The 21,673-nt window shown below is 50.5% G+C and overlaps 2 protein-coding genes across 2 annotated transcripts; one reads left to right on the top strand and one right to left on the bottom strand.

Moving 5' to 3' along the window:
- Positions 1-760: 760 nt before the first annotated feature.
- PROK2 (prokineticin 2) lies at positions 761-5,486 on the top strand. Its single transcript, XM_031609476.2, has 3 exons — positions 761-919; positions 3,685-3,810; positions 4,573-5,486. Exons 1-3 carry the CDS (start codon positions 842-844, stop codon positions 4,696-4,698), a joined length of 330 nt encoding a protein of 109 aa, XP_031465336.1. The 5' UTR covers positions 761-841; the 3' UTR covers positions 4,699-5,486.
- Positions 5,487-13,202: 7,716 nt separating this feature from the next.
- Positions 13,203-15,354, bottom strand: GPR27 (G protein-coupled receptor 27). The gene has a single exon (XM_031609485.2). The coding sequence runs from the start codon at positions 15,223-15,225 to the stop codon at positions 14,083-14,085; it is 1,143 nt and encodes a 380-aa protein (XP_031465345.1). The 5' UTR covers positions 15,226-15,354; the 3' UTR covers positions 13,203-14,082.
- Between the last annotated feature and the right edge of the window lie 6,319 nt (positions 15,355-21,673).

The raw sequence follows: 21,673 nt of genomic DNA, 5'->3' as shown, positions 1-21,673 counted from the left end.
AGAAAACAGAGACAAAAATACAGTGAGGGGCACAAAAGGGAGCTCTGCGTGTGTTTCACTGCTTCTCTGAAAGTTTGCACATTCATTGCACTTTGGTGTCTTCTCTCCAGAGGGGCTGGAGTTTCCCAAAGGCAGCACCATCAACCCTTCCACCTCAGCAGCCCACAGAGGTGATCAGCTATTGTGGTGTTGCTGGGGCTGCAAGCAGTGCCGAGGGTCTCCAACCTCACTCCTCTCATTTCTTCCTCCAAAGCTGGACTGGAGGGAACTGGAGAACCACAGAGCCTGCAGGAGCAAAAGCAGAGAGGACTCGGGCATTGATGTGAGGTGATTTTCAGGCTGTCACCAGCCACTCTGGGCTACTGCTAGCCTAGGATGTGCCCTAACCTGCAGCATGGTCTCCCACCTGCTGCAGGTCCCTTTGGACCTGCTGTGTGATGCTCCCTACATCTCGCAGGACGCCCCCTGGGATGTCCCCTGGATGCCACGCGATGCTCCCTACTCGCAGTAGGATGCTCCCTGGGATAGCCCTCGGTTACTGCGGGACGTCCTCCCAGGACCCACTGAGCGATGTCTCCGGGGATGTCCCTCGGCCGCAGCGGGACACCCGGCGGCTCGCCCCCCCGACGTGCCCCGGGCTGTCCCCAGCCGACCGCTGGTGCCCCCCCCGCCTCGCCCCGGCTCCGCGGAGGGGTGCGCACGGCGTCCCGCGGCGCTGCCAGGGCGGGGGTGACTCACGGCGCGGCACGGCAGCCCCCAGCTTTATAACGGCCGGGGCGGCACCGGGACGGCTCCACCGCGCCGCGCCCGCGGGGAGCGCAGGGGGCCGGGGGCCGGCAGCATGCGGAGCCTGCGCGGAGCTGCGCTGCTGCTGCTGCTGGCGTTGCTGCCCGCGGGGCGCGGAGCCGTCATCACCGGGGTGAGCGCCTTCTCACGGCACCGGGACGGCACCGCCGGACGCGCCGGCGGGCGGAGGGCTGTGCGGGGGTAAAGGGTGCCGGGCCGGGGGTCTCCGGGATAACCGATAGCGGGACGGGGGTCGCGGGGCTGTGTGGGCGCCGGAGTGGCGCTGGGACTCGTGTGGGTAAACGACAGAGAGACGTGCGGGGCTCCCTGGGGCTGGGGATGAGCGGAACTGGGGGTTTCCCTGCGCTGAGCGACACCAGAACTTAGGGGGCTTTTTGGGGTGAGAAATGTCCGGGTGGCGGCGGGACCCGCGGGGCGCTGCGCCGAAGGATGCGCAGCACGAGGTCTGTGCCCGGGGCGCTGCTCCCGGCGGGGCGGGGGCTCCGGCCCTCCCGCTGCCCCCGGCGCTGCCCGGCTCGCGGTCCGCGCGGCTCTTGCAGCCGTGTGCTGCCCGGCGGCACCGCTACTGCCATCACCGCTACTGCCATCACCGCTACTGCCATCACCGCTACTGCCATCACCGCTAAACGCTGCTTTTTTTTTTTTTTTTTTTTTTTTAAAGTATTACCGTGCTGCTTTTTTTTCCTCATTGCGAGCGAGTCCTCTGTTGTTGTTGTGTGCTTAGGCTTGAGATTTACTTTGCTTGTGATTTTTTTTTTTTTTCTTTTTCCCAAAGATATTATTTAACCCGAAGCGTTGCATCACTCCAAAGTAAAATGATTTTTCTCGTGTTTGCTTGCTTTGGGTCGGTGACCCAGCTCTGGCATTCTTTCGGCAGCTCACATGGCTGCTGGAAGCACCAGGCACTGCGGGGCCGTGCGGGCTGCGGGTGTCTCTGGACTCCAGAGCAGCTCCCGGGACGGAGCTGAGTGTCAGCAGGAAGGAATCTTTCCGTAGTTGAAAAACGAATGTTCCTTTTCAACAGAACTGTTTCGAGCAACGAGGACGGGTGAACGTTAGCCTGTCGTTAAGGTTGTGGCTACACCTCTAAAGCATAATGAATAAATTAAATAATTGCGAAGCTCTGAATCATAGATTAAAGACACACAGCGTTAAAAAATCAAAAACATTTATACTAAAAATGTTCCATTGGTAACTACTGCAGCGTGTTTCTGCTCAAGCTGCTCTGATGGGTTTTTGGCTTCCGAATGAAAAGGGAAATCTCAGGTGGAAGCTGACATATGTGTTCTCATCCACATCCTCTGAGACAAAGTGCAATTTAAGACTCAAACAGAACCTTGTGGCAGCTCACGTGCTGATTTCCGCTGGCTTTGGAGCCAGCATTTCTTCATGGACTTTTTCTCAGGCTGTGTTTTCCACAAAGCTGTGTGAAATGGGGCACTGAGGGGGGATGAGCTGTGCCCAGAGCACGGCGAGAGGGTTGGGGTGAACCCACATTGCGGCTCGCTGTGAGCAGCAGTGGGGATGCATACTTTAATAGCTCATCAAACATTTTGGAAGGGGGACCTTAAAAGCTCTGGCAGATGAATATATGTGTGTGCATGAAAGTGAGTTCTAAACCATAGCATTGTTCAACACTGCTTGCCTCTCCCCAAACTGTTCTGCACCCCTTGCACTGCTCTGCTGTGGGCAAAGCGACTCCAAGACCATCGGTCCTGTGTCTAGGGTAAAATTATACTATCAGAGGAACTGTTTTATTTTATTTTGAGAGAGAGAGAAGAAAGAAAACAAACATCACCTACCTGGAAGGCTGCATTGGTAGTTTTATGGCCACGCTATTCTTTTAAGTAAATACGCTGCGTGTTTGGGCTCGCTCACGGCGCAGAGCTCTGCTTCCTTACATGTATTGAGGAGAAGTGCTGGCCATTGGGTTACACACATACTGACAATAATTGCAACAGCTTTTCCCTAAATTACTCGCTGATCTGGCATTGCTGTTTGAAATAGTGCAATGTTTACTCAGCGGAGTGCAATCTATTGGCATTTATCACGTAGATCCCAAGGTGAGACCCGTAGGCATTGACTCAGTGACTGTCCTGCTGCGCAGCCTTCCTGGCTTTTAGGTGCATTTTTAGAAGCTGCCTCTTGCTGTGCCTCTGGCCTCTCAGCCCCACTGCCAGACATGAGAGCAGCAAGCTGCCTGACCCTACTGTTGGGGCATCATCAGAGCCTTTAACTAACAGAATTTCTCACTGCTTTGGCAATGAGTTCATATGATTGAGAGTCTGATGATCTTCTGGTCAACAAAAAGAAAGATGTGCCGTAACCTGTTCCAAGCCCTAATACGTTGATTGCACTTCATGGTTTCTGGTTTTTGAAATATACCCAGTAGCTTGTATTTTAGTTTGTGCTTATCTAGGCCACAAAATGCTTTGGATAAGTGACTAATAATTTAAGTTTCCTCTTGCAGGGTGTGTGCTACCACATTTTCTTGGGCATGGGCACTCACACAAATACATTTCATTTATACATTCGGGACCTCTTTTAGTTACATGTAATTCTTGGTAACAGCCATACCTTCCCTATTTAAACTTGTATTTTATCTACTTCCACTTGCAGTTGGCTAATAGAACTATCAAGCACTTGCATTTGAAAGGCACTCAACCATCAGACATTACCATAAGAAGCTATAAGGAATAGGTCTCTAGAAGTCTTTAAATTCATGGATAATTTCAATTCTTAGCTTCTCTGGAAGATGGGATTCCATTTGTCTGGTGCCCTGTGTCCTCGCATCTCCCTGAGCTCCCTTAGGCTCTGGCTATGGGTGGAAAGTATTTATGCAAACAGAATAAACAATTTCACTTTCTGGAACCGCAGGCCTGCGACAGAGACCAGCAGTGTGGAGGAGGGATGTGCTGTGCTGTCAGCCTATGGATCCGCAGCCTGCGGATGTGCACACCGATGGGCAATGTAGGAGAGGAGTGCCATCCTCTGAGCCACCGGGTGAGTAGGGCTGGGGTGCAGGGCTGCAAATGGTCATAGCCCCTGTGGTTATAGGCCCTGTGATGTGCAGAATGTAACAGCATCCTCACCCCTGGTGGGGATACAGGCAGCAGACCTGCAGGCTCTGGATCTTTCAGCTACATTCTGGTTGGGACAAGGTAGAACAGAGCTTTGTGTCCCCATCAGTGGTGACCCCATGGCCACACCAACACCTTGGAGACCTCCAAGGAACCTACAGATATCTGGCGATTAGCTCCCCCCCTTCTGCTTTCCTTCTCAGCAACTAGATGGTGTCAGCTTGATGTTGTTAGCAATCTGATGGCATCACAGGGCAGGGTCTGCAGCACGTCTGTAGGTGGCATCACTGCTATTATGCACCTTGCATATAGACCCTGCATCCCTCCTGTGTCTATGTGTCACCGTGCTGCTATCACCCATCCTAAACCCAGAGCTATGCATATGGAGGGTTTAGAACATATCACTTAGGCTGCTGGAGGCTGCTATGAGTCAGTCCTGCCAGCAGCAGAGCTGTGATTGAGAGGTGCGATTCCTGCAGGCTCTGCGGTTGGTGACCCAGGCTGGGCTGGGGTGTAAGGTGCAGGGAAGTGGGAAGGGGCACTGGGCAGAGACAGCCGGCCACTGTGGGACCCTATGGTGCCACATCCTGCCAGTGGCACAGGCTGTAGGGCACTGCTCTCTGAGCGCTCCTACCGCAGCTCTGCCGTGGCCGTGCCCTGCTGACACCCAAATTCCCTGTTTCAGGTTCCCTTCCCAGGGCGGCGGATGCACCACACCTGCCCCTGCCTCCCCAGCCTGGCCTGCATGCGGGCATCACCCAGCAAGTTCAGGTGTTTGCCGGACTTCAGGAAAGAAGACGTCTTCTTTTAGCAGGAGCTGCTTGGTGAGGAGGAGCCACCCGTGTTCTGTTTGTTGTTGTGATGAGCAAGGTACTCGCTGGGGACCCCTCTCCCATCCTTCCCTGCTTCACCAACATCACAGTGATGATGCCGTACTGTGCTGTAGCGGCCAAAGTTTTCTGAAGGACTTTCATTTTGGGGTGGGTGAAGCGGGATTTGCTGCGCAGTGCAGATTTCAGACATCAGGAGCTCTGTTGCTGGACAGTCCTGTTGTCTTTGTGGCTCCAGCTTAACCCCAGAATGAAACCAGCCACAATTGTTATCACCTTTGGAAAACTTTGGCTGCGTTTTTACACTTCGGAATGCTTGAATTGAACTGATATTTGAATAATTATACGGAGTGAAGCATATGACAATGACCAAAAACCCACCTTTCCATTTCACTCCTTGGTTAATATAACTATCTGTAAGTTAGGCACACCTCCATGTTAAACGTTTAACCAATAGATGTAGATTTTACACTTTTAAAAAGTGGCTGACAGAACCAAAGCACTTCAATACTCAAAGCATTACAAGACTCTGTTATTTTAATACTCTGAGATTAGGAAAAGTCTTTGTTACTGGAGTTGGTGTAAAACTACCTGATCATCCCAAACTATGTATTAAGATGTAGTTTATATTAAAAAAGGAACCCTGACATTTATTGTAATGGGCTGCCTGACTTCTTGTATATGTACCGAATTTGCTGTGTAAAAATTCTGTATCAGAATAATGGCAGTATATTATTTGATTTATTTTAATATTATAACATTATTTTGTCATTGTGGTTTTCAGTTTTTATTCAGTGTAACCTGTGATCTCATCCCTGTTATCACAACCAAGCTGTGCTCTGGGAGGTGGAGGATGGGGAATGTTGGAGGAGTTAATGTGAGAGGTTTGTCTTTGCACATGCCTCAAAGCCTTCAGCCTGTCAGACATGCAGTTGGTGGGTTCTCTATGGAGTACCATGCGACTCCATGTTTACTTGTGGCCTTGGAGATGGAATTCTGATAGTTTGTGTGAGGTTCACACATTTCTGCTCTCAGACATGCAAACATATGCTGACTCTGGGAAAGGGAAGCTGTTCATCTTTCAACAGTCAGAGCCTTTGCTGGTGGTGGTGATGGGATGGAGCAGCTCGCGTGCTACACTAGAGCAAACACCTGTACTGCTGAGAGGATACATGTCCCAGTGCATTCACCAGGCACCTGCCCCCATGGAAGCAGCAAGCAGCCATTGGAGCTGCTGCTTTGGCATTGGAAAAATAGCGAGATTTGGAGAGACTGGAGGAATAGCATTGCACCTTTCTGGCTCAGAGCAGACCAAGCCCAGGGCTCCTTTCCTGATGCCAGCATTGTGCTTTACCCTCTAAGACTTGCTCAGGTTCTCCCTGGGCTTCCATTTTTAGGAAGGAACACAGAAGCAGCCCAGATGTGTGTGTGTCCCCACCTCTCGCTCCATTTATCCCCACATGGTCACAGTGGATCACAGCAGCAGCTCTCAGCCCTGCTCCTGGCTGCCACTGCTGTGACCCTGCAGCAACTGCAGGCCTGGTCTGCATCAGCTTCTGGCTGTAGTGCTCTCCTTCATCCTCTCCACTTAGGAGATCCATGCTAATGCTGAGTGCAGTTTTATTAATATTGGAGAAATATTATTAATTATTAATACAAATATGTGCATTAATCTTTAATGTTATATTAATATTGATATTACAGGCGTGTTACAGAATAACGATGCTATCTCTTCAAGCTGGGAGAAGTTCCCTGTTTATCACCAGATTTTAGCTTAGCAAAAAGCCATTGTAGGAAAGGACACTGCAAAATATAACGAGCTGCTGCCTTAATTTGATTCCTTGCTAATTAGGTAGGCGAGGTGAGGTGCTTTGCAGGGCAGGCAGCACCTGTGAGCCTGAGGGATGGGGAGCAGTGCAAAGCCCAGCTGGAGTATGGCCTTGTCTGCCCTCTCCTGCATATAATCCCCCACTGGGAAATACTCCTTTTGAAAGCCTTACGAAGTCTTTGGGTGTGTAACAAATTCTCTTGGCTGCTTGGTCAGTGGGGCTGAGATCTGAGCAGGTGTTTGCCCTAACCAAGGCCTGCGTTGTGCAGGAGGAGCTGAAGTTAGTGCAAGGCTGGGGGTCATCCAGGTGGGCTGGAGAGCTGGGAAAACAGCCTGTGCCTGTGTGGGGCTGCTATAAGGTACGTGAAGTGGGGTATTTGTGATTTTACTCATGCTACTATGAAGGTGGGTTGGAAACCTTAGGCTTCTTGTTGTTTTGTGGCTGCGCCAGGTGAGAACTCATCATGTGCCCAACAAAGAGGCCTTTTGCTGATCTGCGCTATCAGCACAATGAGCCCTGATGCTGTGCAGCCCCAGTGAGCAGAGTGCAGCCCCAGGTCCTTGTGGACACCCTCCCACTCCAGCAGCACTCTGATTTGTTATTACTGCACAGATGGATATTCAAAAGAAACAGAAGGTGCTGAGAGTCCCTTGATTTAAACAAGATGTCTCAGGAATTTGATCTTGACAATGTGTAACATGTTTTCCAGAAGGAATTAGAAAATTGCAGGAGGAGAAAAGGCTGTGCAAATACAAGGGGATTTTGATAACAGCAAAATCAATGTGCTTCTCTCTATTAGATAGAAGTGAAATGCCAAAACAGCGGGGGTACAGCTGTTACTGATCAATGCTGTGAGCACAGGAATGGAGATGAGCTTAATGCACATCAGACTTAGAGAAAATCACCTACAATTTCCCAAACGGAGGGCTGGGTGTGTGCAGAACCAGCCTAGGGCAGGAGGCACTGTGTGGAACCCAATGCATGGTGCTGGGCTCCATCTCTCTGCCGCTGCCTTGCAGCAAGTGGAAGGGATCAAATTTGATTTAAATGTAGTGTGGCTTTGTAAACCCCACAGCTGGAACACTTCTCAGCAGCAGATTGAAAGGTGGCTGGCTCCCAGCGTGGTGAGCAGAACCAAGCCCTGCTTACTTCTCTTGCACGTATGAGCATGCTTTGTTGTGCTTCATGTGGGTATTTGAGGGTTCTTTCTCAGCACAAAAAGGAGATTTTCTTGTCTTGGTTTTTTTCCCCACTCACATGGATAAAGCCTTACCAGGAGGGTCTCTGAGCCCTCTTGGTTCAATGGCAAAGCTTTCTGGCTGCTGTGTTGTCATCATTTCACCCTCCACTCTGGTTCCTCTGAAGTCTCAAACAGACCTTTCACGCATTGCAACAGAGCCTTTGGTGACCTGGGGCTGGCTTACATCAGCACTTTTGCTCAGACAGAGATTGTGTAAGCGTAGAGTAAGGAAAAGTCGTCCTCTGAGTGTTAGGGAGCTGCAGGGACAAAGTGGGCACGCCTCCTTGCCCAGAGGTGGTATCACACCGTGGCTTCACACTGCCTTGTCAGCTCCTTGGCTTGGGTGCCCACGTTCCCCTTGGTCTGACTGTACATTGCGTGCTCAGCTGCCTTCCTCTGCACCCCGATGTCCTCTGCCCAGCTGGGTTTGGCCGTGCAGTGCTGTGTATGGGGTCCATGGAGGGGGAACAAGCAGGCGGGCCCCACTGATTCACTCAGCTACCGGGCTGCTCACTGCCTCCTTCAGCTCCCGGGTGACAGATGGGAACAGATTGAGCCGTTTGATGGAGGGAGGTTATATTTCACTAAATCATCCCTCTTTCTCTCACTGTCAGAAAGCACCCAGACTTCAGCTCCGCTTCTCATTCTGCCTGTGTTTCCCCCTTTTGGATTTTTTTTTTTTTTTAATGGCAAAGCCCTTTTGGCTCTACCTCTGCTAAATTTTCCGAGAGCTGCACCGGTGTTTATAAGGAGTGATAATGGATATTGTCAGGCAATGAAAGAAATGAACGAATTGCTGTGAGACAGACAGGATGTGGTGCTGTGTGCAAGTGCTCCTGGTTTTTGCCACCCCATGCACTCAGGCAGAGCCCTGGGCACAGTGTGGCTGCTGGCTGTGGGTGGGCACATGGGCTCCCGCTGTGCTGCTCACAGATGGAGCACCCTTCCTTCCCTGGATGACTTGTTCCAATGGTTAATCATCCTTCCACAAACACAGGACTGCATTTTTTTTTAATGGCACACCAGTAAATAATGCTTTAGGAAGGGTGTCTCTTTGCTGGGCGATCGCCTGATTGCTGCCTACTCTATCAGCACTGATGAGTGCCTAAAATTAGCTGGGACTTCACAGTTCGCTGTGTCCTTGCAAGACTCGCTTTGAACTTGAAAGCCTCCTACACAAAGTGCTCTGCGGCATCAACCTGGTCACAGCAAAGGCAAAAAACACAGTGCTGAAGAAAGTGGCCTTCCAATAAATGCATCCACAGTCAGACCATGCGTGACTCACGAGATCAAAGACACAGTGCAAGTGTTGAGGTCATTAAACATGAATAGAAATACAGAAATGCAACAGCTCGCATTAAAGGCTTAGCTTGACTTTAAAGCTGAGTGATGAAAGCTTCTGTAGTCAGTGATTGTTTGCCTGTGATAAAGGTCTGCTCCGGCCTTCAGTGGCTCTGGGCTTTACGAAGGTGAGCCAGAATAATTAATCATTTTTTTTCAGATAAAACACCGAGGCGTGGAGCAGCCAGTGACATGGGCCAAGTGAAAATGGGCTCGGGGATGCTCAGTATCAGCTCTAGGGAAAGACAGAGTTGTGCAAAAGGCCCACTGGAAATTCAGCCCTTAGTCACCAATTCTACAATTAATGGGCGAGTGGAGACCGCGTGAGGCCCTATCAATGACATTGCATCATTAGAGGGCACCAGCAGGGAAGGTGTTGGGGTAAGGCTTCTATCAGCCCCATCCCAACATTCTATGCCAGCTTTTAGGAGAGCTCCTTCAGAGATGGTCTCTCTTTGATGGCTCCATTGCTGTGGTTGCTGTGTACGTTACAATACTCCTGGGTGTACCAACACCACAGCATAGGAGATGCTTCCTAGTTCCTATCGCAGTGGCTAATTGTAGCCTTTGCGGTTCTTGAGCAACTACGAAAGAAGCTGTGCTAAATATGGGGATCGTAGAGGAGATCTATTAGCAAACAGCCCCCTTGTCATGTTTATTATGACACTTTGGTTTGAGATACAGCTATGTTGTATGGTTTCTGGGATATTCTGATGTCACAGAATCCCTCCTCTGCAGCATAAGTTGATGCAGTGCCTTGAGCCACCTGGCATCGTGTTCTGCCTGTAGGTGTGTATTGCTGCCCAAGCCACTGCTCTGCTGGGTGCTTTGCAGGCAACTCTGAGCAAATGCCAGCACTGCAAGGGGAAACGTAACTGTTTGTAACCATGTGGGCAGGTGGCAGAGATCCAGCCCAATGCTGAGCATCCTTTGCTTGGAAGGGAGGGACGGTGCCAGCTCTGAGCTGAGCTCGGTGTGTCCTGGGGCAGTCCTGCAGCATATGGCAGAGCAGCCTGCCGGAGGTGGAGCTGTATCACAGCCAGGTAGAGCCCCAGGGAAGAATTGCTGCTATAGGAATAAGCCAAATCCCTGCCCTTTTCCTCAAGGCAACTGACTTCACGCTGTTCTGGGAGGCAGTTTTGTCTCCTCTGGTGTAGACTTAGCACTGTCAGAGCAAACAGCAAGAGCCCATTGGCTACATGTCCCCTGCTCACCTCCACCACCAAATATGAGACCTTCACACATCAGTGTAATACGCAAGACTTAAATATTTCAGCTCTTTTCCCAGCAAACTTTCCAAAGCTGAACAACAGAGGCACCCTGCAGTATTCACAGGCTCTGAGTGCTGCGAAGCAGAGATGCCCATAAGGCAGTACTTGTTGAGATTTCAGATCAGTGTCACTTTTCACGCTGGCCTGATATAGAAATTTGTGCTAAAACCTCCGCTGACACAGCATAGCAAGATTTCTGCTGGGAACGCTTGCAAGGAATGTGTTAAATACCTGGGGAGTGAGGGAAGATGCCAGCAGCAATAAGATTTCCCAGTGCAGCACAGCTGCCACAGCAACTGCAACTCTTTACCACAGCCATGCAACAGCAAGCATGCTGTGAGCTCTGAGCCAGACAGTGGAAGTCTCCAGGGGGGATGATGATGGCATTTCATGTGATGCTGACTTCTGTTGCCCAGAGAATATGAAACCATCACAAATGTCCCGTTATGGAAAGGATTTGATCTCCATGCTGAATGAGCACAGGTAGGTGGGAGAGGTGAGTGCCCTGCTGCCATTCAGCCCACTGAGCTCACCATAGCTTTGCACTGTGGTTAGAGGGGATGGGAAAGGGTTCTAAGCATCTAAGTTTTTGCACGTGAGCCCAGCACTTGCACAACAAGCTGCAATAACTTCCCGTGTAACCGCAGGAGGTAATTATTGCACTCAGCTCCTGCTGAGCTCCATCCATTAGCACTTTGAAGCAGAGCACTGGTGTTCTATGGGCAGCCGAGGGCACAGAGCTCACAGCTGCTCCTCAGGGGTCCTACCAGCACCAGAGAGGGCTTCCAGGGCTCAGCCCATTCTACTTTGCTTTACTCCTCCACTTCACAGCAGGTGTCATCCTCTGACTCCCCTTCTCTGAGCACGGCCAAAGCAGTTAATCTCTGTGACCCACTTTCCCCATATCCAGACTGAAGGACGCTGTGAGAATGTGTTAATGCTGTGCCTTGGCGATGCTCAGCTTGGTTGTTTTTGTTTGTTTTTTGAAACTTCCTTATCTGTTCTCAGATTCCAGAAGGAATACTCATCCCCTGGTCCTCCCCCAGCCCTGTCTGGCCTGCACACTTCCTTGGCATGCTCAGCCCTAGGCTGGACTTGCAGAGCAGTGCTGGTCACTGAACACTGCTACATTTTCTGCCACCTATCTGTCCTTTTATACTTAGTTTCATGCTGTGTTTTTTGTTTGTTTGTTGTTGTTGTTTTTTTTGTTGTTTTTCTGGAATGAAGCTCTATTGTTCAACACCCATCTAAAGTCTGAATTAAAGCTACTGGAGTTCCTTCTCCCTTGTGCTGGTGAAGCTAGGATCATCATCAGTCTGGTATTAGAAGGACCTCAGGTACCAAATTAACTTTTGAAGGTCCCAAGGGAACTCCTGACAGGTCTCTGTCAAGCAAAAGGTACAGTAGAGATACTCATTTCACATCTCTCTGTATCTTTTTGCTATGGGTCTGGTTGCCACCAACGGTGACAGCAAGGCAGAGGTTCCATCCAGCAGACAGCAACCAGACCAACCCACCTAAAGGCGATTCATCACCCCCTGTACGTCCAACCAACTACACAACCTGTGCTTAATTTTCCTGGAAGAGAAAAATGTGGTCCTCGCAGCTTTTAGGGCTGTTTTAAAATAACTGCTCTCCCATCTCTGGGGTTTAAATAGAATCATAAGCACACTACTTATAGCTGAGATGCCAAAATATCTGACACTTTTAATAGCATAAGTGAGGAAACATGGGCTGTTTCCTAATTGGGCTGCATGAGAATGCAGGACTTCAGTTGGAGATCACAGTTCTAGGCCCCAGAGAGATGCTTTATCTGCACATGAGATTTCTTAAACTTTAAGGAGATGATTCTGCACAATTTGGAATCCCATAGAAAAGAACTAAACAGTAAAGTGGGCACACAAAGGACATCTGGAATGCCATTACTGGTAACAGTATCAATGCGTTGCACGTTCCTCTTCATAGCAGCTCTACCTGATTACTCATCCAGGTTTACTAAGCCACAATCTGGCACTTGAGGATGAAAACATGAGCAGTGCTGATAGCCAGCTTCTGCCATGACCTGAAGTTCTGACAGTGTTCCTGCTGTACCCAGATGCACTTTCACTACCAGATCTGGAAGCGATAGTCCTGCTTTGTTCTACCCTACCCAGGAGCACGGTCCTTAACAGGCACACTACAGCCATTGCTCAGCTGATGGCTAACAGCCTCCGACTGCAGAACTGCTTCCAGCTCAGGCGTGATTTCTTCATGGAAACGGAGCTTGTTGCTGTCACTGTGCGACAGGCAGCAGCGCGGCGCTGACTGATGTTTGCTGAATGCTGCACAACGCACCTGAAAGCAGCGCATCGGGCACAGCTTCCTCTGAGTCACGTCAGGATCCTGCCATCGTGCTGCCAGCTGAAGCACTTCCAAAGAAGTTTTTCTAAATGAAGCAAGTTAGGATGTGCCATGCTGAGTAAGTTTAAGTTACCCATTAAGAATACAGTTTGAGACCAGTATTACCCAAGCCATCACATTAAGGAATTGCTTCTCCAACTAAAACCAGTGATCCGCACAGTCATCTGCCCTACCATTGCGCTATAGTAACCTGTTGCCCATCATGAACTTAAGTCTCCTTAAAAATAGCATCAGTCATTTTTATTGGTAAAAACACCTAAATTGAGATCTAACAGCAAGTAAGGATTGTGCTTGTCCATAATAACCTCGGCTGTGAAATCTACTCAGACACAAGACATACAACCTTCCAGATACACAAGCTATTTGTCAGTAAAGCAGAATGCTGTCATTCTGAGACAATTACATACAGTAAAGGTTTTCAAGATTTTATTAAAGAAAACAGTCAAAATGTACAAGTGTTACCCAGGTTTGTAGATAACTTCCTATAAAGGCAGTAAAATATGAATTTCAATCTAGGTTTTTAAAAACTGCTATAGTTGATTAGTTTTAAAGTTGGTATTTTAAAATCACATTTCACAAATAGTTCTGAAATATTACCAAATAAATAGTGCAACGAGAAAATCGAAATTTGTTCTACACTGTTTGCATGTCAGGCAAAAGTTATAAGTAACTGCTTCAAATACTCAAACCATTTGAGAATGAATGAACCCACAGCTCCCACCAAAAACCGACTTCCACTAAACCACACCAGGAACGTCCTCTTCTTGTTCTTCACTGAAATCAAATGATAAGAAAACAACACCTCTTGAGGTCATCAAAAATAACTTTAGTATAAAATTGTCTTGGCTTTTATCAAATATTACATGAGTAAAATTGTTAAGCCTTTATCAAAACAGACAGGAATAGGAAAAAAAAAAAGAAAACGTCATGGCCTTAATCCGTATCTGTTGGAATCATGTCTAGAAACGTTAGAAGCAAGACCAGAAACTTGGAGCCCTGTTTTGTTGTTAAAAACCACATAATCACAAAGAGAAACAGCTTCGTACAGCCTAAGGTTTGGGGGTGTTCTGCTCAAGTACCTGTTTCCATACACAGCAACCTGTTATGTTCTGGAGAGCATATGCAGAGTATAGAAAAATAAATAAAATAGCTTCTTACAGCCTAAGGTTTGGGTGCCAGGTGGTGGCTCAGTACGTCCCCCACGGGTCACACTTTCTTGAGATCATATGCAGAAACATGGAAAACGGTATCCATCTTTCTTTCTTATAGGCTGAGGAAGCCCCCCTACATCCCAAAGCTCTTGAGATCGCACAGGATGGTGCCCTGGGTGCTCTGGATGCTTTGGCAGCACGGGAAGTGGGCTCGGAGGCAGACCCTGAGCTCCTTGTTGAAGATGAAGCAAAGGATGGGGTTGACCCCAGCCTGGGCAAATGTCATCCAGACAGAGGTGGTCAGGTACACCTGGGGGATGGAGCTGGCCTTAATGAAGACCCGCAGGTAGCAGGCCACAATGTAGGGGGACCAGAGGAGGAGGAAAAGCAAGGTGATCATGTAGAACATCTTGCAGAGCCTTTTCTCCATCTTAAACTCCTCCAGCACCAGCAGCCTCTTGATCTGGCTGTGGGTGGCCTGCCTGATGCCCACCAGGGTGGGCGGCGTGGGTCCCCTACCAAAGCCAGCTGTCCAGTTGGCCGCTGCCTGGCCCGTGGCCCCCGGCCCGTGGAAGGTCCAGTTCTGGCTGATGGCCGGGACCAGCTGGGCCGGCTTCATTTTGCGGTGGCCGTGGATGAAGAAGAGCAGCTTGATGTAGACCAGGTGGGTGGCGGCGATGACGGCCGCCAGCATGAGCATGAAGCCCAGCGTGTCGTTGGCCTTGACGTAGCGGTGCTCAAAGATGCACTGCTCCTCCTCCCGGATGAACTTGTAGGTGCCCACATCGAAGACGGGAGGGAAGGCCATGGCCATGGAGAGAGTCCACACCATGCACACCACAGCCAGGCAGGTCCAGCCCGTCATGCGCTTGGCATAGAAGCGGTGGTGGGCGATGGCCATGTAGCGCGTGACCCCCACGCAGAAGAGCAGGAAGGCGGCGTGGAAGCAGAAGAGCACGGCCAGGAAGGCCAGCACCTTGCAGCTGAGCAGCCCGTGGGGCCAGGCGGCCCCGCTGCGCACCGACAGCATGACGAAGGGGAAGCAGGCCAGCGAGCGGAGCCCATCGGCCAAGCAGAGGTCCAGCAGCAGGTAGTACGGGGCACGGTGCAGGTGTCGGTCCTTGAGGATGAGCCAAGCGAAGAGCACGTTGCCTGCCAGGCTCACGCAGAGGATCAGCCCCAGCGTGGCCAGCTTCAGCCCGGAGGCGCTCAGCAGGCCGCCGGCGCTGGGCAGGTGCGGGCTGCTGCTGCTCCCCAGCTCGCTGCTGTTCGCCATCGGATCCTTCCTCCTCCTCCTCCTCCTCCTCCACCTCCTCCTCCTCGCGGCAGGCCCGGGGGCTCAGCGCCGCGGCAGCGCTCCGGGGCCGCGGGCCCCGCCATCACCGCCGCCTTCCGCCGCCCAACCCGCGCCGCGCGGCACCCCCATCCCCGCCGCCGCCGCCGCTCTCCCTCCTCCGCCACCGCCGCCGCTCGGGCGAGGAGCGGCGCTGCCGCCGCACTCCCCGCGGGCCATGCGGCTCCGCGCCCCACTAGGGCCGCGCCCCGCGCCGCCGCCGCCCCATGGAGGGGAGGGATGGAGGGATGGAGGGATGGAGGAAGGAAGGGGCTCCGGGGGCGAGGCGCGGAGCGGCGCGGACCCCCCTCCCCCCTTACCACCGCCGAGCTGCTCCGCCGCCGCGCGGGGCGAGGGGCCGGCCGAGCCTGCGCACAGCGGCGGCGGCTCTGCCCAGCTCCCGGCGAGGACAATGGGGTAAATCCCCCTCCCTCCTTTCTTCCTTCCTTCCTTCCCTCCCTCTCTCCGCAACTGCCTCCGCCCCCCGCGCAGCCCGGCCCCTGCGGAGCGCGGGACCGAGGAGAGCGCGCAGCGGCGCGGAGCGGTGCGGAGGTTCCGCTGCCGCAGCGCGGCCCGGAGCGGAGCCGCCGGTCCCCGCCCCGCTCCCCTCCGTGGAGCCGAGCCGCCGGCGGTGTGCGGGAGGGGAGGGCACGGCCGTGCGGTGCCGCAGCACGGCGGCCTCGGAGAGGTGGGGGCGGAGGGGTGAAGTCATGGCTGGAGGTGCGTGCGCGGCACAGGTGGGTGCGCACCCACGGACGTGCCCGCTGAGAGCCGCAGCGTGCGGGTATCCGCGTGGCAGGGATATACCTCGCCGTGCCGCGGTCAGAAGCGCGCTGCCGCCGGATACAGCCATGCCGGAGCTCTCCCCGCGTGTGCGCGGAGGGAAGATGCCGCCTGTTGCTGCGGGTGTCCCCGCTGGGCAGGGAGTGCTTCGGAGGGTGCAGCTCTGCAGGGAGCTGATGGACAGACATGTCAGCGGGAACGCGGAGGCAGTTCCGCCTCTGCGAGTCAGAGCCTTGACATGTGGGGTCTGATGCACCTAAACAGGCAGAAAAGAAGGATATTTAGAGCAAGGCCCCTAGGCATGCTGAAGATGCTAATGCAATTATTGTGCTGCTGCTGAATTTCCATCATGGCCTCTCATGAAGGACGCATCCAAAATCCCTTTCAAAGGATTAAAAGCCATCAGTAAATTCAGTGTTATTCCAGAAACGATTGCAAATAAATCATCTGCATCACCCCCAAATGCTGGTTCTGGTGGAGCAGCCTTCAAGCAGGGCTTTGTGAGTGGTGTCGGAAATCTGAGCTGGGGCTGAGTGCTGACCTCAGACATCCGGAGCAGCCGTAGTGTTTGGACACTGGTGGAGCCTACAGCAGACTTCAGCCCAAAGGGTGGTTGAGGGCAACGTGTCCTTTGCCCGTGAGTCTGGATCTGGTATTTATTGAGAGCAAAGAAATTCTAAAAGCACACGCACACAAAAAAAGGCAGATAATTGAGGCTGCTTTTTGCTTTCTGCCAACACATCTGAGCTGTTCTCAGGAGTTAGGTTTCTCATTTGCACTGGAGTTGTGCTGTGACAGAGGATTGCCCACGGGTTGCTCAGTGCTCTCTGCAGTCTCCCACGCAGGCACTGCGGGCGGTGACAAGCTCTGGGTGTGTGGTGTCCTCTTCGCAGCGGCACTGGGAGCAGCTTTCTGTGGGATATGGGGGGACCTCGTGCCTGAGGCACTGAGGCCACCGCCAGCAGCCCAGGACTGGTTGCTCCTGGGCACACGTAGGAGCAAAGGAGACCTTACCTGCTATGGGAGCTCTGTTAGCAAGGCAGCAGCTCATCATCTCTCCTCTGTACCTCCCTGCACGCACACCAGTGCAGCTGAGCTTGCTTGGGCACTGCTGTAATTCACAGCTGTTGTGCCAGGCTCGCAGCAAACTGCTAGCTCATCTTTCTTCCACCTGTAGCTTGGAGAGAGCTTAAGTCAGAAGGAAGTGCAGGGACAGTCACAGTGTCTTCACCAAGTGTCCCTTGGCACCACTGCAGCAGCAACCAAAATGTTATCTCCTGGGTGATCCAAGGGAAGCAGGAAATGTCAGGATGTGCCTGAAGGTTAAAATCTGAGCTCCTGCCATAGCAGAGACACTGCTAGGAAGTAGGGTAGGTGGGAGCAGTCAGCCACAATGATTTTGCCATCACATGCAACTCAGACAAGGACAAGTTTTCAGGTATAGTAACTGAGGAATAAATAGAACCATTAAAGTTGGAAAAGATCTCTGTGATTCCTGAATCCATCCCCACTGACCATGCCCCTCAGTGCCACATCTCCACACTTCTGGAACACCTCCAGGGATGGTGACCACACCACTTCCCTGGGCAACTTGCACCAATGCGTTATTGCTCTTTCTGAGAAGAAATTTCTCCCAGCATCCAATCCAAACCTCCCCTGGTGCAACATGAGGCCATTCCCTCTTGTCCTATCACTGTTACCTGGGAGCAGAGGTCAACCCCCGCCTTGCTATACCCTCCTTTCAGGGAACTGTAGAGAGCTACAAGGTCTCAGTGAAACTTGGTGACAATGGTGGAATGAAAAAATGACACATTAAGGTGATGTTCAGATACTGGCTAATGTGAAAATAAAATGAGAGGCTCTATGTCTGTAAAATTTATGCTACTACCTCGAATGCTTTGTACAGGAGTCATGCTTGCCTTCTAAGCATGGCACAGCTGTGCTACATGGCAGCAAAATGAGGGAGGGGAGCTTTGAAGCAGCTTTGGGAAAGCATTGTACAGGTGTTGGGGCAGGGCAGGCACAGAGTGCTGCCATCGGGCTGAGTGTGATTCCTTGGTCAACAGGGCAATAACAAAGGGTTTGGATGTGACTTTGTTCACAGAAGTGTCAGCACAGATGCACCAAATGAACAAACGGTGGCAGAGCAGATGGAGCATTAGTGTCACTGCTGAACCCAAAATTGCTTTGCATGCATTTGGAGAGTGGCATCTGACAGCCCTCGCATCTTCCAAGGGCTTCTCCCCGGCTGTGCAATACTCCATGTGCTCTCCTGGGGAGGGAGGAGAGAAGAGTGGAGGAGTGCAGTTGGCACAGCGGGGAGCAGACTCGGGTCTCCTCCATCCCTCAGAGATGCGCTGCTGCAGAGCAGCACTCCTTCCTGCTGCACTGATCCTCCTCCACAGCAGCAGAACGTTTTGAACTCCAGCAACTCCTCTCATTTTTCCCCCATGTGACTGTGAGTCAGGCTGAGCTCCTCTATTCTTCTCCATAATTGAGTAGGAGATTATTTTGACTGGAAATAACCAGACGCAGGTATCATGGCTGTGAGTGCCTCCGTGCCACTTGCTGGAAGTTCTGAGCGCCCTGCAAAGGGAGCGGGCCTTTAAAGTGCACTCAATGGAGATGGAAGAAAGCAGAGGGGAAGAATAGCTGCCTCCTGCTCACTTCTCTCACTGCCTCTTCTCCGCTGAGCCGCTGAATGGCCAGGGACATCCTGCTCTTCTGAAGCTTTTGCTGCACTCCCCTGCTGCAGGGCACAGCCCCAGCAAGGCACAAGCTGTCCACAGCATTGAGCCTTTCTGCTGCTGCTCCAGGCCCACAGCAGTGCTGAGCAAGCTACAGAAAGTCCTTGCTCTGAGGTCTCAGAAGCATCTCCCCATGCACAGATTTTCCTGTTTGTTCTCTTCCTTATGGTGTTACAGCCATCTGCCCAGTCTGTGCTTCACACCTTTGTCTTAGTGGTACATGTGATGCATTTTGCTTTTTTTCTCCCCTTTTATATATCACCTAGGTATAAATTAGCCCAACAGGGTATAACAAGGAGCATAACTTGGGATGAATCTCTAAATTTTTCATTAGTGATTACCTTGGAGCACTTTGGGGATAAATCTAATTGTCAGGAAGAACTATTGACTTATTTACATTGGCTGGAGGTACTTGAGTGGGATCCTGTACCATTGGTGACATTAGTTCAAAGGTTGGTTTACCAGAGTCTTTCAATGTAATCTATACTGAGGAATACAAAATAATGACTTCAGTTGCAATTATAAAGTATAGGTTCTTCTCTTCTCTTAGAGAGCCTCTAACACTTCTGTGCTCCTAAATTGCTGCTTCAACAGAGGCACTCTCTTGGTTAGTTTTGAACTACAGAAATAGCACATAAAAGGCTTATGCAGTTTAGAAGTGTTCGTGAGTCTCAAGGAACTTTGTGGGCCAAGTAAAACACGAGAAGCATTTTTTGTTGTACTGTTCTATCAGCTGAGCTTTTAAGGCAGCCTCATGAAAAGGAATTTATTATTTTAATGGCACTTTCTCTCTGCTAAAATGCCTTGCTAACTTACTGAAGCTGAGCTTGAAATAATAGAGAAAAACTATCAGAAAAGCTGTGATGTAGTTTGGAGCTGAGTGAAAATTGCACCAAAATCTGAGCCTACCCAAACCCCGAGCTAAATGTAAAATGCCCCCCAGGATTGTTTGGATCATCGTGCAAGCTGTTATGGACAACGAGCAGCCGATTTCTCTGTTGTTGGGTTTTGTTGCTGTTGCTACTTGGTTTTTGCTTGATTTTTTTCTCCTTTATCTGGTAATGTGCACAGTGCAGAGCCCCAGCATACCGTGTAAATGCCATTTTAGCTTCCCAATAAGAACATGACGATTAGAAGAGCCGTGGGGAGCTGAATGGGTTTCAGCTGAGCAATGGATGAGTCCAGCCTAGGGAACAGCTCCCATCTGCCAATCCCCATTCGCACCTTTTCTTCCCTTCAGTGGGACCTGGTTCTCTTACAGACGAATAAAGTGGAGATTTTGATGCTGATTTCAAAGGATGCTAAACTGAGCTCCATGAAAAGGCAGTGCTAGCATGCAAAGCTCCTTTTCTTCTTTGCTTATTAATGCGACTAATTAAATGTTTGTATTTTTTAAGCACTAACTGGTTTTTGATGGTCGTTTAGAGACTTTGAGAAAGTCAATAATTTTGATGAAATAAGACTGTAGGCTCCAGAACAAAGTCCACAAGGAATGTGTGACGTTGCTAGGATACAGCTATTAGTATTTTCAGTGGCTGGGGTATTTTTTGGTGTGGTTTTTTTCATAGGCTGGGTCTCACCTCTCTTACAAACAGTAGGATATGTGACTGCCTGATCCCATTTACACAACGCTCTCCCACCTTACAGTAATAAGGCAGACTTGAACTATTCGTTTCATCCACTTTTAGTTGAGAAGAAGCCGCACACGAGTAGTTTTGACTTGAGCTATTTGGAGCGCATTTGATCTGAATCTGGCGTTGGAGGTGCGGGATCGATGTCACAGTATGAAGTCAGTCTCCCTCTAGTGGTTCGCTTCCGGAGGGGCCTTTGGTTTCACTGCCTTCAATGGGTACAATTTGCCGGAGTGCGATGCAAAGTTCAGCGACCCTCTGAGAGTGGTATTGAACTCCTAATGTGCATGCGATGAGCATCAAGTCAGCACAGATGAGTTTCTGTGTTCTTTTTTTCTGTTTTGTAATTCTTACATTTCTTGCAGTATCAATACAAGATGAAGCTTCCACCCGTGGCTCACTCTGCAGTACAGCCCAATGTGTTCTGCTCAGCGTGTAGGATGTGACTCTTCCATATTATTTCCCTCAGCTGTACACCGGGCTGCCTGTCAAAAAAAGATCAGTATTTAAGCTCATGTTCCACATCAAAGCAATTGCCAGATGTGGTGCCAATAATATTCCTTTGAATTTAATGTAACACATTGAATAGCATGGTGGATGATGCTATTTTGAGATCCCTGTGTTTGGGAAGCAATATCTAAGTGAAACACTATGCAGATATTTTGCTAGGAAATAAGCAAAGGAAAGCTGTTTGGAAGTTGTGCCCACTGTATAATTCAGCTCAGATTTGAGGTCCACAGGTTTCTTGCATTTCTGCCTATGATCTCATTTTCACTAGGCATTGTTTCTTTAGGTCCTAGGATAAGTGTAATACCTCCCATGCATGGGGAGCAGGAAGGGATGAAATCAGAAGCCTGTTATCCAAAGCTGTGTCAGAAATTCAGGTCTCCCAAAGCCTGCTGCAGGGGTTGGATATTATGCCAGTTCAACTCCCCAAAAGCAGCTGGGTCAAAAAATAAAGATAAGGGCTTTGGGTCCGGCTGAAACTTCATGAGCAGCTGTGACCAAACAGCAGTGATTCTGCAATGCAAAGCACTTGGAAGGGCTGATGTTCTTCAGATTGGTGCACTGAGCAAAGGTGAGCAGGGACTTTATACTGTTGTCTTCATGAGCATGTTCGCTTATGGCAAAAGAAAAATCTGGGTTTTACTTGCTTTGTTATAAACCGGAGTTGCTATTTAGTGTTGGTTTTGCTTTATAAACAGTAAGGAAGAGAAAGCTGAGAAAAGT

The sequence above is a fragment of the Phasianus colchicus genome, chromosome 11 (genome assembly GCF_987193195.1).
Source record: "Phasianus colchicus chromosome 11, bPhaCol1.hap1.1, whole genome shotgun sequence".
Lineage (NCBI taxonomy): Eukaryota > Metazoa > Chordata > Aves > Galliformes > Phasianidae > Phasianus > Phasianus colchicus.
The sequence above is the reverse complement of the archived record's forward strand: the minus strand, read 5'-3'. Positions and strand labels throughout refer to the sequence as shown.